The following is a 19,949-nucleotide window of genomic DNA, read 5'->3' on the forward strand; positions in this document are numbered from 1 at the left end:
TCTCACCTAGCCTGGGAGTCAGGGAGGGCTTCCTGCAGGAGTGGGCACTGGAGCTGAGACCTGGTCAATGACAAAGAGTGAGCTGAGGGGAGAGACCTGGCTGTATCTCCGGTGTCTAGTCCCCCATTTCCTGGCATCATCCATTAATCCCCAAGCTGCCCCTAATCTGTGCTTGGCCCAGGGTGCGGAGCATACAGGAATGATCAAAATGGCTGTACCCTCACGGGTTTCCGTTCTGGCACCTGATCATCAACTAGGTGCGCACAAGGTAACAGCTGACTGAGTGCCAGCCACTGTTTGCAGCACCTTACACGTATTTAATGAATCCCCACAACAATGCCATGAGGTGGGATCCCCACTTTCCTGATGGGGAGAGGCCCAGAGAGGGTAAGTGGAGGAGCTGGATCCTGAACCCAGGAGTCCCAAGCCTGTAGCATGTGCGATGCTTAAGGTGTGAAGCCACTTTTAGATGAGTGCTGGGAGGGAGAGGAACAGAGTTATGCAGGGCAATGGGAGGTGGCCAGGGAAGGGCACCTGGGTGATGAGTAGGGGGACAAGCATTCCAGTCCGCTGTGGGGTCCTGGGAAGGCCTCAGTTTACCCTCTGTGAAATAGGGATGGTTACAACACCTGCCACAGAGCAGAACTAAGGGTGAGTCTTTGGCTGGTAAGTGTGCATGGGCCTTATCTAAGGTAAGAGCTTTGGAAGAAAAGTGGGGGAGGGGGTCCGGGTACCCCAGGGGGTTGCAGTGGGCTGCAGTGTGCACTATGGAGGTCTGGATTATGGGGTGTCCTGAAGGGTTTTTGGGTCTCTACATTCTGGGGGTTATTGTGGAAGGCTTTGGTCTATATTCTGGGGGAGCACCAACCAAGCAAAGCGGGGTGGAGGGGATTCAGTGCAGCTCAGATTCACCCACATGGTGGGATGTGATCTCAGAATGGGGGCCAGGCTGTGTGTGTGTGTGTGTGTGTGTGTGTGTGTGTGTGTGGTGAGTAGCGGGCTGCATGGAAGAGTCCCACTAGGTCATGGCTGGGCTGAAATATGTGGGGGTGGGGGTGGGGCTGCAGAGAGTGGGAAAACACCATGGGGTGGGGCTGCCAGGGGTGGGCACTTACCATGTCCCGTGTGGGAGATGGTGATGTGGATTTGTCTTTGGGGAGTCCAGCCTGGAGGATTCTCAGCTCTGGTCCCGGGGTGAGGGCAGTGAAATCTGAAATATCTCGGGGAGTGTAATTTGGGAGGAGGGGCCAGGGGTGGTGATGTAATCCTGGAACTGGAGGGGGGAGGTCACCTTAGTGAATGATGAGAGGGAGAGAGGGCCGGGGCTGGGAACTTGTGTGTGTGCAGAAGCCATGATGCCATGAGGCCCCAGAAATGGAGTGAGGTGTGTGGGCCAGAGTGGGGCTCTGGGGTGTCCACACGGAGCGTGCAGGGTTGAAGTGCTGACATTTGGGGGTGGCTAGGGCAGAGTGACCTGGCTGGGATGCTGGGATGTGGCCTCTAGAAGCTGAGGCGGGGCAGAGGAGATAGGACAGACGTGGGCCTAGAACAAACCCAGCCACCAGGATGGGCCGCTGGTCGCAGAGCAGGAATAGAGGGTGCAGGTGGAAGGACAGGGTCGGCTGGGGAGCTGGGGTGTGGGGAGAAGGGAAGGAGGGGCTCCAGGCCGGGGGGAACCCCAGGATGGGAGGGGGAGTGTTCAGGAGCGTCTCTCCAAAGGAGAGAAAGGTGGGAAATATGAGTCGGGGAGAGAGGGGTTTACATAGAATTTAGGAGGGAACAGAATTCAGGTGAAATACGGGGCGACGGAATGCAGACTGAAAGTGGGGGGTGTGAGGAGCGGAACCTTGGGCAAATATGCAGGCAGAATCGGGGCGGATTAATGAGGGGGCAAACTTCAGGTACGATGTGGAGGAGCCCCAGGAGAACATGGTGCTGCTGCAGGGGGAAGGGCAATGTGCCCCCTCCGCGCCCCCAGGCTCTCCCAATCTGGGAGGGCAGGACGGAAGCAAGCGACTTGGGGAGGGGAGAGGAGAGGGGCAGGGCTGGAATGGGGGGGGGGTTCCGCAGAGGGGAGGGGAGGGGAGCGCGGGACCTTAGGGCCGTCTGGGGAGAGAGTGACGGGGAGCCGGGTCAGGAAGGGGGGCCGGGCTTGCAGGTGTGCGATTCATTCTGTCAGCCATGGCTGAGCGCTCCCCACGTGCCGAGAAGAGGGGGTGGGGTGGGGTGCGCGAAGTCTGTGGGGGTGAGGGAGGCAGGTGGGTTAGGGGAAGGGTTGAATTCGCGGAGAGTATTCAGGGGCTTATAGCTGGTGACTGAGGTGGAGGCCAATGTTTCAGGCCTCTTGGATTTGGAAAGGCCGCTCTCCTTGGGGCGGGAATGGGGGGCCTGTGTGGGGGAGTGGGGAGGGAGGAGAGCTGGAAGGTGGGCAGCAGGGTGGGGTAGGTGGGCCCCCTTCCTGCTCTTCTCCCGGGAGTTAGGTACGGTGGGTGGGGAGGTAACGGGACTGTGACGTTGTGTGGCTCCTGGGGTGTCCGTAGCTGCGAGGACGAAAGGAGGCGACGGTGGAGAGAAGATCAGGCCCAGGAGAGGTCCCCACGATCCAGGTCCAGGGCAGCCCTGGGAGGCTCTGTCTTTGGAGCAGCAGTGGGACCCTGGACAGGGCTCTTTTCCTTGCTGAGCCTCAGTTTCCCTATCTGTGCCCTGGGGAGGCATGGGCCTGCCTTGCCTGTAGTCCCTTCAAGCTCAGAAACCACAAAGCAACAATGATGATGACGACGTGCCAGTAGGCACTGAGCGTTTGCTGTATGCTGGGCATGGCTCGGTCTCTCCAAGGACTTTAACATGATCAATTCGTTTAATTCTCATGCCTGTCCAAGGAGATGGGGGCACTGTTATCCTGCCGGGTTGTCCTGCGTGAGCACCGTCTGGCCCGGACACCTCTGCTCTCATCGCACATCCCCCTTCCTCCTTCGCTGCCCTCCTTGCTATTCTTAGAACGAACTAGGAACTACTCACCTGGGGCCTTTACCTGGCTGTTCCCTCTGCCTGGACGGCCTTCCCCAGCATTCGCTGTCTCTCTCCCTCCCTCCAGGCCTCTGCTCAGCGGGGCCTCCCCGGCCACCTTCGCCAAAAGAACAAGCCACCCCCACCCCCGCATTCCCTCCCCCCACCCCCTGACAGTTTTATACCGCTGACCTGTTGCCACCCTCCTGGGTTAGGGCTGTAATCTGATCTCCGATCTGAGCACCCAGGGTGGCAGGAGCTTTAAAGATAAGGAATCTGGCTCCAGAAGAGGTTGGGTAACTCACTCGTGTCTGTGCGCAGAGCTGAACCTGGATATGAACCCAGGCAGCCTGCGGTGCTCATTCTGATCCGGCCCCTAGAATCCAGGCTGAGGTGGAGACCTGGCTCTCTTCCGGCGCCTCTAGAGCTGACAGTGACTAGTGGCTCTAGGGCTGAGAGAAGGTGCTTATGCTTACGATAGGCTAATTAATGAAATCAGTTTTTCATTCACTGTGAGTGGTTTACGTGTGTCGTTGATAATATATAGCCCTGGCTGGTGTGGCTCAGTGGACTGAGCACCAGCCTGTGAACCAAAGGGTCACCGGTTCTATTCCCTGTCAGGGCACATGCCTGGGTTACAAGCCAGGTCTCCAGTTGGGGGCACGTGATAGGCAACTGCACATTGATGTTTCTCTCCCTCTCTTTCTCCCTTCTTTCTCCTCTCTCTAAAAATAGATAAATAACATCTTTAAACACACACACACACACACACACACACGCATAACAATAGCACTGGCTATTCTCTCCATGGGGACCACTCTCCCTGGAGAGTTGGTCACATGGTGGCTCCCTGACCACCTTCAGGTCTCTACTCCAATGTCAGCATCTAACAGAGGCCTGCCCTGACCCCCTGTTTGAAATCCCTGCCCCACCTGGCCTCAATACTCTCTGTCCCCTTTTCCAGCTGGACTTTCCTCTACAAATGTTTCCTGATCGGTGAGTGAATAATAATAAATATATAATGAATATAAGGATTAATAAATAATCAATAGTCTTAATATTGGGCATAGTAATGTGCAGGACAGAGCTCTGAGTGCTTTTATGTGCTTTGTCTAATTTAATCCTCACGACAACACTGAGGTCAGTGCTGTTCTTATACCCATATTCCAGGTGAGGAAACTGAGGCACAGTCTCTCTTCTAAGGTGCCACAGCTGGTAAATGGTGGAGCCAGGAAATGAATTCTGGCCTTCCAGCTCCTGAGCCTGGACTCTCAGCCTCTCTGGGTCTCTGTCTCATCCCCTCCTCCAGGGACACTGGCCATGGACCAGCCAGCCGGCCTGCAGGTGGACTACGTCTTCCGGGGTGTGGAGCATGCCGTGCGGGTGTTGGTGTCTGGGCAGGTGCTAGAGCTGGAGGTGGAGGACCGGATGACGGCTGACCAGTGGCGGGGCGAGTTTGATGCCAGCTGTGAGTGTGCCTGTCCGGGGTGGGCTCACCTGGTCTTCCCCGGGATCAGCTTCTCTGAGAAGACCAGGCCACCTGGGATCCTGCCCACCTGCCTCTTCTAGCTGGCCAGAAAAGCTCTAAGGTTGGGAGGGGGTGTAGGGCTTATCCCTCAGGCCAGAGACACTGGTGTCAGGGGAAATCAGAAAGCTTGGATGCTTGGCCCTTGGATGGGACAAGTGGTCAGACCTCAGGAAGAATGTTGCTCCCCACCCAGTCATTGAAGATTTGACTCACAAGACAGGGAACTTCAAACAGTTCAACATCTTCTGTAACATGCTGGAGTCTGCCCTGACTCAGGTAGGGCCAGGGGTGGGGGCTGGGGGAGGTTTTGGTACTCCGGATTCCTGGGGCGTAGATGCCCATCTGATGTATGCAAGACCTTCTGTCTTCGCTTTCATTGAAGCACAGGGCTATCTCTTTATTTTTATTTTTTAAAAATATTTATTTATTTATTTATTTTTAGAGAGAGGGAGAGAAACATTTATGTCTGTGAGAAACATAAATTGGTTGCCTCTTGCACAACCCCAACCAGGACCTGACCCACAACCCAGGCATGTGCCCTGACCGGAAATAGAACTGGTAACCTTTCGGTTTGCAGGCCAGCACTAAATCTGTTGAGCCACACCAGCCAGGGCTCTTTCTTTTTTTCTTTCCCAAATGTAAATGTCTTATTTTGATTCTAATGAGAGTTATTCTCATGGAGAATATTCAGGTCACAGAGAAATGTAAAGAAGAAAGGAAAAATCACTTCACTCTTGGTAATATTTTGGTGAAAATCATTCTGGTCATGTCTCCATTTCTCTATTTATTTGTGAACCTTTGAGTGTGTATGTAGGGGTGTGTATGTGTGCATTTAGATCTATAATTATCCCAGGTGGAGCAAAAGTAGATTTACAGTTGAGAGTACACAAAACAGAGTTCATTCTTGTATTATTATTTATTATTTATTGTATTATTTTCCATATGAAGAACCGTGAACCTACTTTTGCCCCTCCCTGTGTATATTTGCTATATTTCCCAAGGTATTCTGTAACCTGCTTTTGAAAGGTTCAACAATATTTCATAACAATTTAGTTACCTTTGTGAATATGGCCAATCATTCCTTTTATTGCACTGTTCTTGGCATGTGAGTAAAACAGTGAACACAGAGACAAAAGTCCCTGTCTTCATGAAGCTGGCGTTCTAGTGGGAGAGACAGACAGTTGAAAATAAAATGATGTCAAGTAGTTAAAAGTAGTAATAGGTAAAAAGGCATATTGAAACAGGGTGACAGGGAATGATTTAGATGTCATTTTAAAACTGTGAAGCACATTATTTCTCTGATTACAGATAAAACGTGTGCTCATGTAATTGTGACTTAGAAAGCGAGAGTCCCTCATCATCCCCTTTCCACCTCCCACCCCAGACTGTTAACGGTTCAGCATCTGTAGCCATAATAGCACAAGAGCCGGGAGCATGGAGTCTGAGTTCAGACCCACCACTGCCACTTACCAGCCAGGTGCCTGGGCCAGCTACTTCCCCTCAATGCCTTAGTTTCCCCATCTGTACTATGGGGATGATAGTGGTCCCCATTGCATAGTGCTGTGAAATTAGATGAATTATATGAAAAAAGTTTAGGATAATGGCTGGGTTATAATAAGTGCTATATTGGTATTGTCTATTTTTATTGGGAACTTTTGAGTTTGTCTTCCTTGTTAGTGGTTGCCTAGTATTCCATGGGATCCCTTCATCATGATTTCTCTAACCCAGTGGTTCTGAAACGTTTTGGTCTCAAGATCCTTTTATAGTTTAAAGAATTTAAAAATTATTGGAGGCACCAAAGAGCTTTTATTTATGCAGTGTTTATCTATCAATATTTCTTGCCATACTACAAATAAAATTTAAACCAATTTAAAGATATCTCTGAATTCACTTAAAAATAACAATAATGCTGTTATATGTTAACCTCAGTAACATATTTATGAAAAATATATTTTCTAAAACAATGAATTAGAAGGAATGTAACATTGCTTTACATTTTTCCAAATCTCTTTAATGTTTGGCTTAATAGAAAACACCTATTCTCTCCTATGTGTTCCTGCATTCTGTCTATTGTCATATGTTTCAGTTGAAGTATATGCAGAAAAATATGTCTCAAGTAGATAGGTAGTTGTACAGGGAGTCCTTTAGGAGCTTTTTCAGATAATTGTGTGTATCCTTCTTAGCTGACACATTAAAACTGGGCAGGTTGGTTGCAGTGTGGAATCTGAATAAATAACAGTGAACTTTCTGTACCCTGGTACTTAATATCTACTGGTGTATCTTGCACTTTTCCTCGGTACTTCGCCCATTTTGTAACAGCACATATGGGTCATTTGGAAATATTGGTTCATTGAGTTGTGCAGCTCTTTGAAATGTTGTCACATTTCATTATCCAATATCAGGAAGTCACGTTTGCTAATATCCTCACTGATCTCACCAGAAAAGGGACATCCAGGAGCCGTCAAGCACGTGGTAGCAGACACAAGATTTCCCAATTATTGGCAACAAACAGTGTCAGCTGCCTTTCTGGACATGGCAGACTCACTCTGTTCACTTTTGAGAATATTCGTGACAGACAACCAAGGCTGAAGAACCCTGGTTTCGTCTGACAGTGGTTCTTTCAAGTAAAAACAGTGTTCCCTGCAAAAGTGGCTGCCTTAGTTCAAAGCTCCACTGCACGAGGGCTCTTCCCGGGACGACGGCTGCACGTGGGTGGGCAGCAGGGGGCGCACTTCCCCTTTGGTCACAGAGTTGTACAGAGCTGTGTTCGCAGGGTTGAGATGCAGTAAAATTAACAATTTTTACAGCATCATTAAGAATATTCACAGGTTTCATTTCCCGTGATCGATCTATCTCGCTGCCTTCTCTACCTCCCCTCCCCCCCCGGGTCCCCCAAGACTGCATGGCACGGGAGAGTACAGTGACTGCTAGTGCATTTGGTGCCCCTGGCTGAATTTCAGCTAATGGGCACCAGCATATTTACCCACCGTTACTTTCGCACCATTAGTCCAACTGTCAACACAGCAAAAAGGGCAAGTGACATCTTAGTATTATTATGCAAATTGTTTTGACCTCTTGGCCTCCCTGAAAGGGTCTCAGGGGTCCCCAGGGGTTTGTGGACAGTATGTGGACAGTCACAGTCCCAAGCTGTCCCCAGGACTGCGCATTTAGGTTCTTTCTAGTTTGTCCCTCTGATGAGGTCCTTGTGCCAGCACCTTGGACAAGGCCATCTTGTTCCTCAGGTGCAGCGTAGGAGACAGCCCAGAGACCGTGTGGAGTGTGGCCCGGGTGTGTGGGTCCTGTGCTCTGGGTATGGCCATGCTGGGCCTAGTGGCAGCTCCTCCCATCCTCTCCCGACAGAGCAGTGAGTCGGTCACCCTTGACCTGCTGACCTACACGGATCTGGAGTCCCTGCGGAACTGCAAGATGGGGGGCCGCCCAGGCCCCTTGGCCTCGAGGTCAGCGCAGCTCAACTCCAAGCGCTACCTGATCCTCATCTACTCGGTGGAGTTTGACAGGTGGGACACGGGGCTGGTTTTAGGTCCAGGCTGGTGGGCAAGTGGGAGAGGACAGGGTCAGACCCCGGGAGCCCCTGACACCCAGGGCACGGTAGGGGTGTTGCTTAGCCTTGCTTTTGGAATCTTCGGTATTGAGCTTTGTGTCGTTCAGTGTAGTGCTGGTTACAAGCAGGACAGCCGGTACCAGTGCCTTAAACAAACCATAGTTTATCACTTACCAAGATGTCTAGGTAGGTGGCAGCAACTCACCAGTTTTAATAGGGACTCGGGCTCCATATGGTTTTTTGTTTGTTTTCCTTTGTCGTCCTCAATGTGTTGGCTTTTTAATTTCATCCGTGTCTCTTCACGGTCACGAAAAGGCTGTCGGCCCTGCAGGCACTGCGTGCGCATCAAAGCAAGAGGAGGAGGACCAGGCCCATGCTTGCTAATTCCCCCTGGTTTTTATCAGGAAAACCAAAGTGTTCCCAGAAGACTCCCGACAGATTTCCTATAATGTCTGGCCATGAATGGCCATGTGGCCTTTCCCATAATATTTGTCCTGAAGTGGTCACGTGAAAGGGATGCTGGGAAAATGAATATCTGGCCGGCTGGCCGGCTTTATAGCAGGAGGCAGCAGGGAGAAGCAGTTGGGAATGGCATTGGCTAGCGGGGAAAGTGTCTGTGCCCTTTGTTAATTAACAGCTCCTGGATTTTCCAGTGGGAAGTTATCCATCTTCTATGAATAGCGCCTGGTGGGGCAGTTCATCAAGGTGTCCTACGTTCCTCCAGCCAAGGGGACCAGGTCAGGTCATCTAGAACAGGAGTCCCCAATCCCCGGGCCATGGACCCATACCGGTCTGTGGCCTGTTAGGAACTGGGCCACACGCAGGAAGTGAGCTTGAATATGATGCCCTTGAATCATCCCGAAACCATCCTTCCCCAGCCTGGTCTGTGGAAAAATTGCCTTTCACGAAACCTGTCCCTGGTGCCAAAAAGGTTGGGGACCGCTGACCTAGAGCCTCCTGCTATGGACTCTCAGGACTGTGCTAGTCTGCAGGCAGCATGGCCCAGAGGTTCCGGGAGCGCAGGTAGCAGGGTCCCAGGGGAGGCTGACCGGGGCGAAGGGCGCAGGGAGGGAGCACGAGGCTGCCTCTAGGACCGTGAGGTTTTGGAACTGTGTGTTTTCCTGCCCTGAGGCTCTCAGGGTCTGGGAGATACCCTCAGGGATTCTTGGCCTCTGAGACGCCACCATTCTAACCCTCCTCAGGATTCACTACCCGCTGCCCCTCCCGTACCAGGGTAAGCCAGACCCCGTGGTCCTTCAGGGCATCATCCGTTCACTGAAGGAGGAGCTGGGCCGCCTTCGAGGGCTGGATGGCCAGGACCCTCGGGACGCCAGGGATTCTGAGCTGTGGCATCTGCGGGAGCAGTGAGTGAGGGAGGGGTGGGCAGTTGTGGCCTGGGGTGGGGGAGGGGCACATCCCCTCAGTCACTGCAGGGTCCTATGCTCAGTGCTGCCCGGAGGACGCCGGTGTCTCATTCACTGTATGTTTATTCTAAGCTCTTCTCTGTGCCCATCTTGTGCTGGGTGGTGCTGGGGACACAGAGGTGACTGAGACAGTCCTGGCCCTGCTGTCCTGGGACTCCTAGTTCCATGGGGGATACAGATGTGTGAAGACGCAGTGGGCAGGGCAGATAGCTCAGAAAGGGGACCTGACCCACCCGGGTAAGGGCTGAAGCTCCAGGCAAAGGGAACACCAAGTGCAAAGACAGGGTGGGAGGAAGTGCTATAGGCAGCACCTCTTTTATTCCGGTTCCCTCCCTGACCCTCATGAGTGACCGATGCAGGGCGCAGAGAGATGTTCACCACAGAACCACCGAGTGTGTCACTGTGAATGGAGGTGGACTGGTCAGGAAAGAGGGCCTGTGCTGTGGAAGGCTGGAACAGGAACCGGGTGGGGTCTTGGGGTGGGTCAGAGAAGGGGGTAGGGAAGTGTGATCTAGGCAGAGGGAACAGCATGTGCAAAGGCCCTGTGTTAGGTGGGACCGTGGTGAGAACAAGGGAACTGGAAGCATGAAGTGAGGAGAGCAAAGGCTTTTCCTATATTAAGTGCCTGCTGCGTGCCCTGCGCTGAACTGGGGACTTGGTCTCTGCCTGGAGGAGGCCCCACACATTGAGGAGGGCTAATATTTTGAGTAGTAGTGTATTAGTAATAGTAGTAGTAATAGTAGTAATACCAGTAGCAAATGTTTTTGAGCATTTAACTGGGTGCCAGGGACTCTGCTCAATGCTTTAGGACTTCACTACATTTAATCTTTACAAAGTAGGCATTACTATTGTCCCTATGTTACAGAGGAGCAAACTGAGACCCAGAGAGGTTAGAGAACTTGCCCCAGGTCACACAGTGAGAAATATGGCCAAGCTAGACCTGGAATCCAGGCAGCCAGGGCCCAGCCCCCTTAGGTTCCCCAGCCACTGTGTACTGTTGGCAGCTGCTAGCGCAGGACTGAGTGAGCCCTCGGCGCTGACAAGGAGACCCAGGCCTCTCCCCACCCGGGTGTGAGAGCTGAGGGGGCTGCAGGACCCTGTGGGTCTTCCTGGAGGAGCGTGGCTGTGCAGTGATGGGATCCGGATAAACTTTACCTTCATTCAGTTCATCCTCAGGAGCTGCCCTGGGGCCTGGTGGGTGCGTGCGTGTGTTTCCCAGGATGGCCACAAGGAGGCGCCCTCTGCCCTGACATCCCACAGCCTGACAGTGGCTTCTGTTCTCACCTTGGAGTTCGGGAGTCTGGGACGACTCCCAAGATTTATTCGTTCATTCATCCAACATTTAACGAGTTCGTGCTGTGTGCCAGGCACATCACCCGGCACTACTAATGTTTATTGAACTCTTACTCAGTGCCAGACGTGGTCTAAGCATCCTTTCTAGATTCCTACAATGTTATCGGTAGCTGTTATTTTTGTCCCACTTCACAGAGATGGGAAGTGAAACTGCCCGAGGTCCCCCAGCTTGCAGTGAGTGTAGCAGAGTTGGATGTATGCAGCCTGGTCACAGCCCAGTTCCTACCTAGTGGCCAGACAGCCGTTGACCGTCCTCATGGGGGGAGGGTCCAAACAGAAAACAGTGATAAACACCAGCCAGGAAGCTAGGAAGGAAATGTACAGAGAGCCAGGAGAGCAGAGAACAGGGATGTGACCTAGTCTGGCTGGGGACAGACAGGCTTCCTGGGGAGGTGGTGTTTGAAGGATGAGTGGGGTCATTCCCGCCTGGAGAAGGAGGAGAGTTTCAGGAGGGGGAAGCTACATTTGCCAAGAGAGGCTTGGCTGGAGCACTGCAGGAGAGGGAGGTGGGCCGTGGGGGCGGGGAAACATCTGCTAGAAGCGGCTGATTGGGAAGCTCCTTGGAGAGTTTGGGGGAGCCACAGGTTTTGAAAAACATTTTATTAGGAAAAATCCAAGCACACACAAAAATAGACAATAGTGTAATATTCATGTACTTGTGCCCCAGCTTCAACGGTCATGACATTTTGTCCATCTTGTTTAACTTATGTTACCCGCCCTCCTCAGAGAAGCAAATTCCAGACATTTCTCTTCTGTAAATACTTCAATATGTTTCTTTAACATATGAGGGCATTTAAAATAAAAACAGAAGCAGTGTTATTCCATACAACAAAATTAACAAAAATTTCTTAGTGTGTATGTATGTGTTGACAGGTCTCTGATTATCTCACTAAAGTCTTTTGTAATTGGCTTGTGTGAGTTAATATTCAAATATGACCCTGGCTGTCATGGCTCAGTGGACTGGGTGCTAGCCTGCAATCCAGAGGGTTGCTGGTTCAATCCCCAGTTGGGGGCCCATGAATAAATAAATAAATAAATAAATAAATAAATAATCTTTTATATCCGAATACAGGTACACATTGCAATGTGTGATATGTTTCTTAAACCTGTTTATTTACTTTTTACAAAATTTTATTTTATTTTTAGAGAGAAGGTAAGGGAGGGAGAAAGAGGGAGAGAAACATCAATGTGTGGTTGCCTCTCATGTGCCCCCAACTGGGGTCCTGGCCCACAACCCAGGCCTGTGCCCTGACTGGGAATCGAATGGCAACCCTTTGGTTCAAAGGCCTGTGCCTAATCCACTGAGCCACACCAGCCAGGGCAGAGATTTAAGTTTTAAACCATATATTCTACTACCTGCAAACATATAAGGACATATATTAAAAATCAAAGCTGTGCATATCATGTTTCCTTTTGTCACTTAGTATTTCATGTGCATCTCTCCAGGTCAATGCAGCTCAGTTATTCTTTATAGTACTTGAATAATATGGTCTAGGTTTACCATTTTGACAGTCTTTTTGCAGCTTTCCAGTGTTTTCCTCCTCAGTGCTGCACAGAATATTACCAGACATACAGCCCTACTCACTGACACAATTATACATTATACATACAGACTCTAGGTCAAGACTACACACATTTTCCCAAAAGGTTGTTAATAATCCATATTTCTACCAGTAGAGTAATGGAGCCCTCACTCACCCCAGAAGTGGGTGTTATCAGTTCTTAAATGTATGAGTATAAATGTATGACATCTCTTTGTAACTTTAATTGGCATTTTTATGACTTCTCAGGAGAATGAGTATTTTTCTATGTTTGCTGTCCATTTGGATTTGCCATTTGAATATGTCTTTTGTCAAATGCCTGTTCATCTCCAGTGCCCATTTTTAGTTTTTATAGATCTTCAACTGAGGATATGTTTATTAATCTTTTTGGGAGATAAACATCAATTGCCCCCCCCCCGCCCCCTCCCCCATGCACCCTCCCTGGGCTCAAACCTGCAACCTAGGCAGGTGCCCTGACTGGGTATCGAACCAGCAGTCTTTTTGGTGTGTGAAATGGTGCTTCAACCAACTGAGCAACCCAGCCAGGGCTCCTTTGCCCATTTTAAAAATAAATTGTGGTGTTTGCCATTTTGTTACCACTTTGCAAAATGAAGAAAAGAATGCCTTAACTAGTATTGCTGAGTTGTTGGGTATGTACATTTTGTGTTCTAGTTCTTTTTAAAAACATTAAAGAATAACATACTTATAGAAAAGGCATTCAGATGTACACTTTAACTAGAGTTACTGGAGCACATTTATAGAGTTAATAGAATTAACAGAGTGGAGAGCTCGATTAATTTTCATACCATGAACACACCCATGTCTCTACTACCCAGATCAGGAAATAGAGCTACACTTAAATATGAATAAGTACTGCCAAATACCATTTCAAAAGAGCTTTAGTATTTCCTTCCCCCAGCAATGTGATCAGTTTCAAAACGCTTTACCAACCAGGGAATGGTATCTCATTAGTGTTTTCTTTGCATGTTCTTGAACACCAGAGAGGTGATCACCTTTTTACATAGGTATGACTGCACCCTTTTTCTGTGAACTGTCCACCTTTTAAAATCATTTTCCTGTTGGGTTGTTGAATATGGGAGATATAACCCTGTCTGTTTAATGTGCTGCAAACCTTTTCATGAAGTCTATTAAAAATCTATTTTTTCTTTTATAGTTTCTATGTTTCCTATAATGCCTTAAGGAGATATTTCTACATGAAGGTTATAACACGTTGTCTATTAAAAAATATATTGTTACCTTGTTTTACTTTTAGATTTTTCCCTCGGTGAGCATTTATAACTGCATATGGTGTGAGGGAGGGGTCTAATATTGTTTCCATATGGCTGGTCTTGTGTCCCAGCAGCATTTATTAAATAGTTAGACCTGGTTTTAAATTTTGGCTCTACCCCTTATTATCTGGGTGACCATGGGCTATTGGTCAACATCTGGCATAATTGACCACTTCCATCTTCTTGAAATACTCACTTCCCTTGGCTTCTGTGTCCTAAGACAGTCCTTCTGCTTCTCTGGCTGGTCTTTTGTTCTCCCTTCCAGACTCATTCTTCCCTCCTTGACTGTTATGCTTTTTCTGCCAGGTGATCTTGTCCAGACAATGACTCAGCCACCGTGAAATGCAGAGAATGTCCAGGTTTTTATGTCCAGCCCAGAGCCTTCAACTGAATTCTGAATCTGCATGTCCTCTCACCTACTTGAAATCTGCACTTGGATGCCCCACAGGCACTTTGAATGCAAGATTCCCTGAATGGCTCATGGTTTGTTCTTCCAAATGAGTTCTCTTTCATGAGTCCTGTCAGAGGAAGTGATGTGATTATCTTCCAGTAACAAAAGCCATACATCTGAGCACCATCCTTGACTGACCTTTATTCTCTCCCCTCTTGTTTCCTGCACCCAAAACAAATCCCAGCGCATAGCAGGTGCTCAATAAATACCAGATGATTGAGTGAGTATCCAGTTCACCCCTAAGTCATATTGCTGTTACCACCCAAATATTTTACAAATTAGACCTCTCCTGTTTATTCCCACTGTCTTCACCCTGGTCCAGTCCCCATCTCCTGGCACCTGGAGTTTGCTCCCACCTGCTCAGTCACCTCCCAGCATGCACTCTGGCCCCTGGGAGGCCAAATCGCAGATCTGATCAGGTGTTTCCTGAAGGTTACCCTAAAAAATGAGTCACATCTTTTTTTTTTTTTTTTGTTGGCCTCTCATGAGTCTTACGATGGGTCCCAAGCTCCTCACCACGATCACCAGCATAGACTGCCTTCACCCACCTCGCCTCAATCACTCCCTCACCGCAGTGTCTGAGTCCCCAGCAACCCTGCCCTTCTTGCTGTCCTTGAAGATGCTTTGACTATCCTGCACCCCAGGGGGACTTTTTACACACTGTGCACAATTTTTAACTAGAAGAACCTTGCAAAATTCAGGAGCTTTGCATCTTAGCTTTAAGATTGCAAAAACACTCAGCTAGCCTTTTGTAAATACTTGCATATCAGATTCCTTAATGATACTAAGAATCAGTAGCCAGGTGGGGTGAAGTCTTCCCTTGTTAGAATTTTATCTAGTCTGTATCTTGTCAGCCTAAAATCGCACATGCCTCTGTGAGCATTTATTGAAATGTTTATCAATGGGTGATTGTTCCATGGCCTTTAATCTTGGGATTTTCTAATAGGAAATTAAATTAGAGTCACTCCCTGTATGCTTTAGGAAGTTAAAATTTTAAATATTTAATTCACTTATTGCCTTTATTTATTTTTGTTATAATTAATTCAGCCAGTGTAAAAACTCACCAGATTTCCTTGCAGTTAGCAAAGAATACTTGTTTTCTTTGTTGTATCAACAAAAACAGAAATCAAACTAAACAGTGATTATAGCAAGGACAACTTTTAAAACACAATGCAGAATTTTCATTTTTTTTTTCCCTTGACATCCCCAAGCCTGGCATGGTCACCCTCCTCACTTTCCTCACCTTAAAGGTCACTTACTGTCCCTCTGAGGAGGCAACAAATCCCTCTATTTGTTTTCTGCACATCATTTTTGTTCCTTCTTCATATTTATCAGAATTGCAGTTAGTAAGTTACCTGTACAATTTTTTAAATTAATGTCTGTCCCTGCACTGTACAGTGAGGTCTATAAGTAGGGTCATGGTGTACTTTATTGTCCAAACACAACACTCGAGAGTAAAAGAGGGAGCTGGTAATTATGCTGGGTCAATAGGTTTACATGGACTGTCCTAGATAATCCAGCTGTTCCCCTATTTAAAGATATAGAAGGGGTCCTGGCCAGTGTGGCTCACTTGGTTGGTGGGTCATCCTGTACATTAAAAGTTTGTGGGTTCAATTCCTGGTCAGGACACATGTCTGGGTTTCTGATTTGATCTCCTGGTCAGGACCATACCAAAGGCAACCAATCAATGTTTCTCTCACATCGATGTTTCTCTCTCCCCCTTCCTCTCTCTCTAAAAGCAGTGAAAAAAAAAAAAAAAAAAAAGTCCTTTGGTGAGGATAAAAAAAAAATAAGTAAAGATGAAGAAGAGGCTATCATATTTCCCTTTCTTCATCATTACACCCCCAGTCCCTAGCACATAGTTGGTGATAAATACACGTGAATATCACATATTAAACTACCCTTAGCTTCTCCCTCTGCAAAGTGAGCTTAGCAACAGCCAACTGTTGCTAAAGGCTGATGTAAGCTTCAGGTTGCCCCTCATATGTGTGTTCCTCTTGCTAAACAGTTAAAAGTTATAATCAAGCCAACAGCTGCTAAACAAAATACGATTTACCCTCCTTACAAAAAACATCTGCAAAAAGGCAAACTAGAAAGATGTGTGCAAAGCAACAGTCCACATCAATGACTGTGAAAAGGGCTATTTCAAAAAATGGATTTCCTTCTCCACCAGACACCCTGGTTCACTCTGGGGAACTGGGTGGGAGGAGGCGAGTGGGCAGCTTTCTCTTACATTTATTGACTCAGCCCCTCTTTTGGTAACTTGGGGAAATCATGCATAAGTGTTAGGGCCAGAGACCCCACGTGACCTGCCCTGTAACCTGCCACCAGAGTCAGGCTTTGCAAAACAGACTGTGGCCAGTGGTCACTGTGTCTCAGGAACTGTGGTCTGCAGTCACGCAGGCCCTGAGCCACCACCTGCACTGAAACAGAGAGGGTCTGCGTCACCAGCCACGCACCTGATTACAAGGTTTCCTATTAACAGAAACGACTAGGCCAAGACGGAGGCATAGATAGACTCACTGGGTCTTTCTCCACAACTGAGAAGAAATAAAACTACATCAAAACTGGAGACGACCATAAGTTCCAGAAAACTGAGTTGTATGGAAGTCCAACAAAGATATAAAGAAGAAATACTCATCCAGACAGGTAAGAGGGGCAGAGCCAGGGTGGAGAGGATGCAGTGTGGGGGCAGCAGCGGCAGCAGCTGCAGTCAGCCTGCAGAAAGAACAGTCACACATTTAAAAAAGAAGAGAGGGGCACCTGGGGAGTCCTCCCAGCACCAAACCAGACTGCGCAGCTCATGGTTCCAGCCCTGGGCAAAATAAAGCCTCATTGCTTCTGACTGAAAAAAAAAATAGTAGGTTTTGGGGTGGAAGAAGTAACTGCTGGTCTCAGAGCAGAGACCGCTTGTTTAGAGGGCCCCCACAGTTCTACAACATCTTCAGACACACCTACTCTGGGAACCACAGCCAGGGCAACAGCTATAGGGGTGCCAGTCCCATACGGGAAGCAGAAGCAAGAGAAGTGCCTGGAAAAGGGGCCAGTGCTGAGGAAGTGGCATTGTTCCCTCTCAGACCTCTCCCCCACACACAACGCCACACATGGTGAAACAGGCCACCCCATACTGATGAATACCTAAGACTCCACACCTTACAGTGTAACAGCTCAATGAGAGCTCTACCTAAGACACAAAGGCAAACACAGGAGCCTGTCAAGTTGAGGAGACAGAGAAGTATGGCCCAAAAGAGGGAACAAATCAAGGTTCCAGTGGGAAAACTAAGCAACAAGGAGATATTCAACCTAACAGGTACAGAGGCCAAAACGCTGGTGATAAAGATGCTCACAGGCTTGACAGCTATGCTTCAGTAGGGCAAATGTATAAGGGAAGAACTGAAAGTTAAGCTAAGTGAGATGAAGGACACTCCACAAAAACCAATGATGAGGAGAAGGAAACAGGTTTTAGATCAACAATTTGGAACATAAGGAAGAAATAAACAGTCGACCAGCACAGAATGAGGAAACAAGAATTGAAAAAAAATGAGGAGAGGCTTAGGAACCTCTGGGATAACTTTAAACGTGCCAACATCCAAATCATAGGGGTGCCAGAAGGAGAAGAGGAAGAGCAAGAAATTGAAAACTTAAGTGAAAAAATAATGAAGGAAAACTTCCCAAATTTGGCAAAGGAAATAGACATACAAGTCCAGGAAGCACAGAGAGTCTAAACAAGCTAGACCCAAAGAGGACCACACCAAGACACATCATAATCAAAATGCAAAAGGTTAAAGATAAAGAGAGAATTTTAAAGACAACAAGAGAAAAGAAGAGAGATACCTTCAAAGGGATACCGAGAAGACTATCAGCTGATTTCTCAAATTAACCTTTGCAGGCAAGAAGGGACTGGCAAGAAGTATTCAAAGTGATGAAAAGCAAGGACCTACAACCAAGATTACTCTATCCAGCAAAGCTATCATTTAGACGGAAGGGCAGATGAAGTACTTCCCAGACAAGGTAAAGCTAAAGGAGTTCATCATGGCCACGCCCTTCTTATATGAAATGTTAAAGGGACTTATTTCAGAAAGAGAGGATCAAAACTATGAACATTAAAATGACAACAAACTCACAACTATCAACAACAGAATCTAAAAAATAAAAACAAAACCAACTTAAGCAAACAACTAATTATAGAATAGCAACAGAATCATAGGTATGGGGAAAATTTGGAGGGTTATCAGCTGGGAGGGAGAAGGGGGAGAAATGGTGGAGGAATTAAGAGACATAATTGGTAGGTATAAAATGGACAGGAAAATGTTAATAGTAATATGGGAAAGAGTGAAGCCAAAGAATTTATATGCATGATCCATGGACATGAATTAAGGGGGGTGGGATTGCTAAAGGGAAGTGGGGTAATAGGTAGAGGGGAGCAAAGGGAAAAGAAATTGGGACAACTGTAACAGGATAATCAATAAAATATAGCTTAAAATGAAAAATAACAGTATATTTTCTTTATTTAAATAGTTTCTCTTTTTTTTCCTTCTTAATTTTTATTCTCACCTGAGGACATTTCTTCATTGCTTTTAGAGAGGGAGGAAGAGAGAGAAAAATATTGATGGGAGAGAGAATCATCGATGGTTGCCTCCCATATGCGCCTGAACCAAGACCAAACCCACAGCCTTAGGCATGTGCCCTGACCAAGAATCGAATCTGCAATTTTTCAGTTGTGGAGTGACCTTCCAACCAACTGAGCCATACTGGTCAGGACTCAATTTCTATTTTTCACATACAGTCAGAGTACATCACATAAGTTTCTGGTGTACACTCCAGAGATGAGACTTCACATAACTTACCAAGTGGTCATCCCCATAAATCTCATAAATATCACAGTCTTGAGTGTTCTGTGTCTGTGCTTCTCAGGATGGTCCAGACAAATTCAGTTCAGGCAGAGGGCTTGCTGGGCAGGTATTTCTTTAGAGAAATAGGCGTAGAGAGAGAGAGGGAAACAGATCACATGTTGACACAGAAATGGGGTGACAATAGCTTAGCAGAGACTGCATATCTGGGTGCAACAAACACAGACAACAAAACTACATCCCCTGTCCCCGTCCCCCCCAGCCCCCCAGCCAGAACTTGACCCTTACCTGGGCACAGATCCTGGTGAGGGGGGCAGACATGCAGCTGGACTTCATGCCCGGGACCTTAAGCCTCACAACAGCCCGATTCTGAGAGCCCAAGGACTCAAGGCAGCAGTGCTGGAAGCAGGGCCAGAAAGTACAGTTGGGGGTGCAGAGGCGGGTCTGGTTCAAGGGCAGGATGGTCTTGTCATCACAGAACTCCTCCAAGGGGTTGTAGATCTGGTCCCCACACTTGGTTGCTGGCAGGCACATCCACTGTCCAGGGTCTAGAGGAGCCAGAGGAGAACAGGCTCCAAAGACCCATCTAACACCCTAGGGAGCCCCTCCCTTCCGCAGTGCCCTGTTCTCACCTGGGTCTCCTGCTGAGCATGAGCACAGGAGTTGAACAATGAAGGCAGCAACTGAGAAACAGAAGGGGAATGAGAATAATGCTGGAGAGTAGCCTTCTGGTCACTACCAGGGGCCCTAAGATGATGTCAGTGAGCTTATGCCAAAGTAGCTAACAGCTCAGAGTAGATTCTGAGACTGACTCCGGCTGGCAGGGGTCGGGGGTGTTCTGGGAGGAGCTAAGATTCTGAAACTTGCAGGTTGGGGGAGAGTTTGCAGCGTAGTCAGAGAGGGCACAGGGGTGGTTACAGAGTGAGAAGTCAAGAACTGAACAGG

At 48.1% G+C, this 19,949-nt stretch overlaps 1 protein-coding gene and 1 long non-coding RNA gene across 2 annotated transcripts; one reads left to right on the forward strand and one right to left on the reverse strand.

Moving 5' to 3' along the window:
- The first annotated feature begins 4,205 nt into the window (after window positions 1-4,205).
- On the forward strand, window positions 4,206-9,464 carry LOC149994964 (centrosomal protein CCDC61). Its single transcript, XM_090260564.1, has 4 exons — window positions 4,206-4,474; window positions 4,728-4,810; window positions 7,895-8,052; window positions 9,299-9,464. Exons 1-4 carry the CDS (start codon window positions 4,327-4,329, stop codon window positions 9,462-9,464), a joined length of 555 nt encoding a protein of 184 aa, XP_090116690.1. The 5' UTR covers window positions 4,206-4,326.
- A 9,445-nt stretch (window positions 9,465-18,909) lies between these two features.
- On the reverse strand, window positions 18,910-19,736 carry LOC149994965 (uncharacterized). The gene is made up of 3 exons (XR_016507747.1): window positions 19,637-19,736; window positions 19,293-19,552; window positions 18,910-19,119 (listed from the first exon to the last, which is right to left on the reverse strand). It is a non-coding gene; the product is annotated as an uncharacterized LOC149994965 (long non-coding RNA).
- Window positions 19,737-19,949: the final 213 nt, after the last annotated feature.

The sequence above is a fragment of the Furipterus horrens genome, unplaced genomic scaffold (genome assembly GCF_987537825.1).
Source record: "Furipterus horrens unplaced genomic scaffold, mFurHor1.1.pri manual_scaffold_13, whole genome shotgun sequence".
NCBI lineage: Eukaryota > Metazoa > Chordata > Mammalia > Chiroptera > Furipteridae > Furipterus > Furipterus horrens.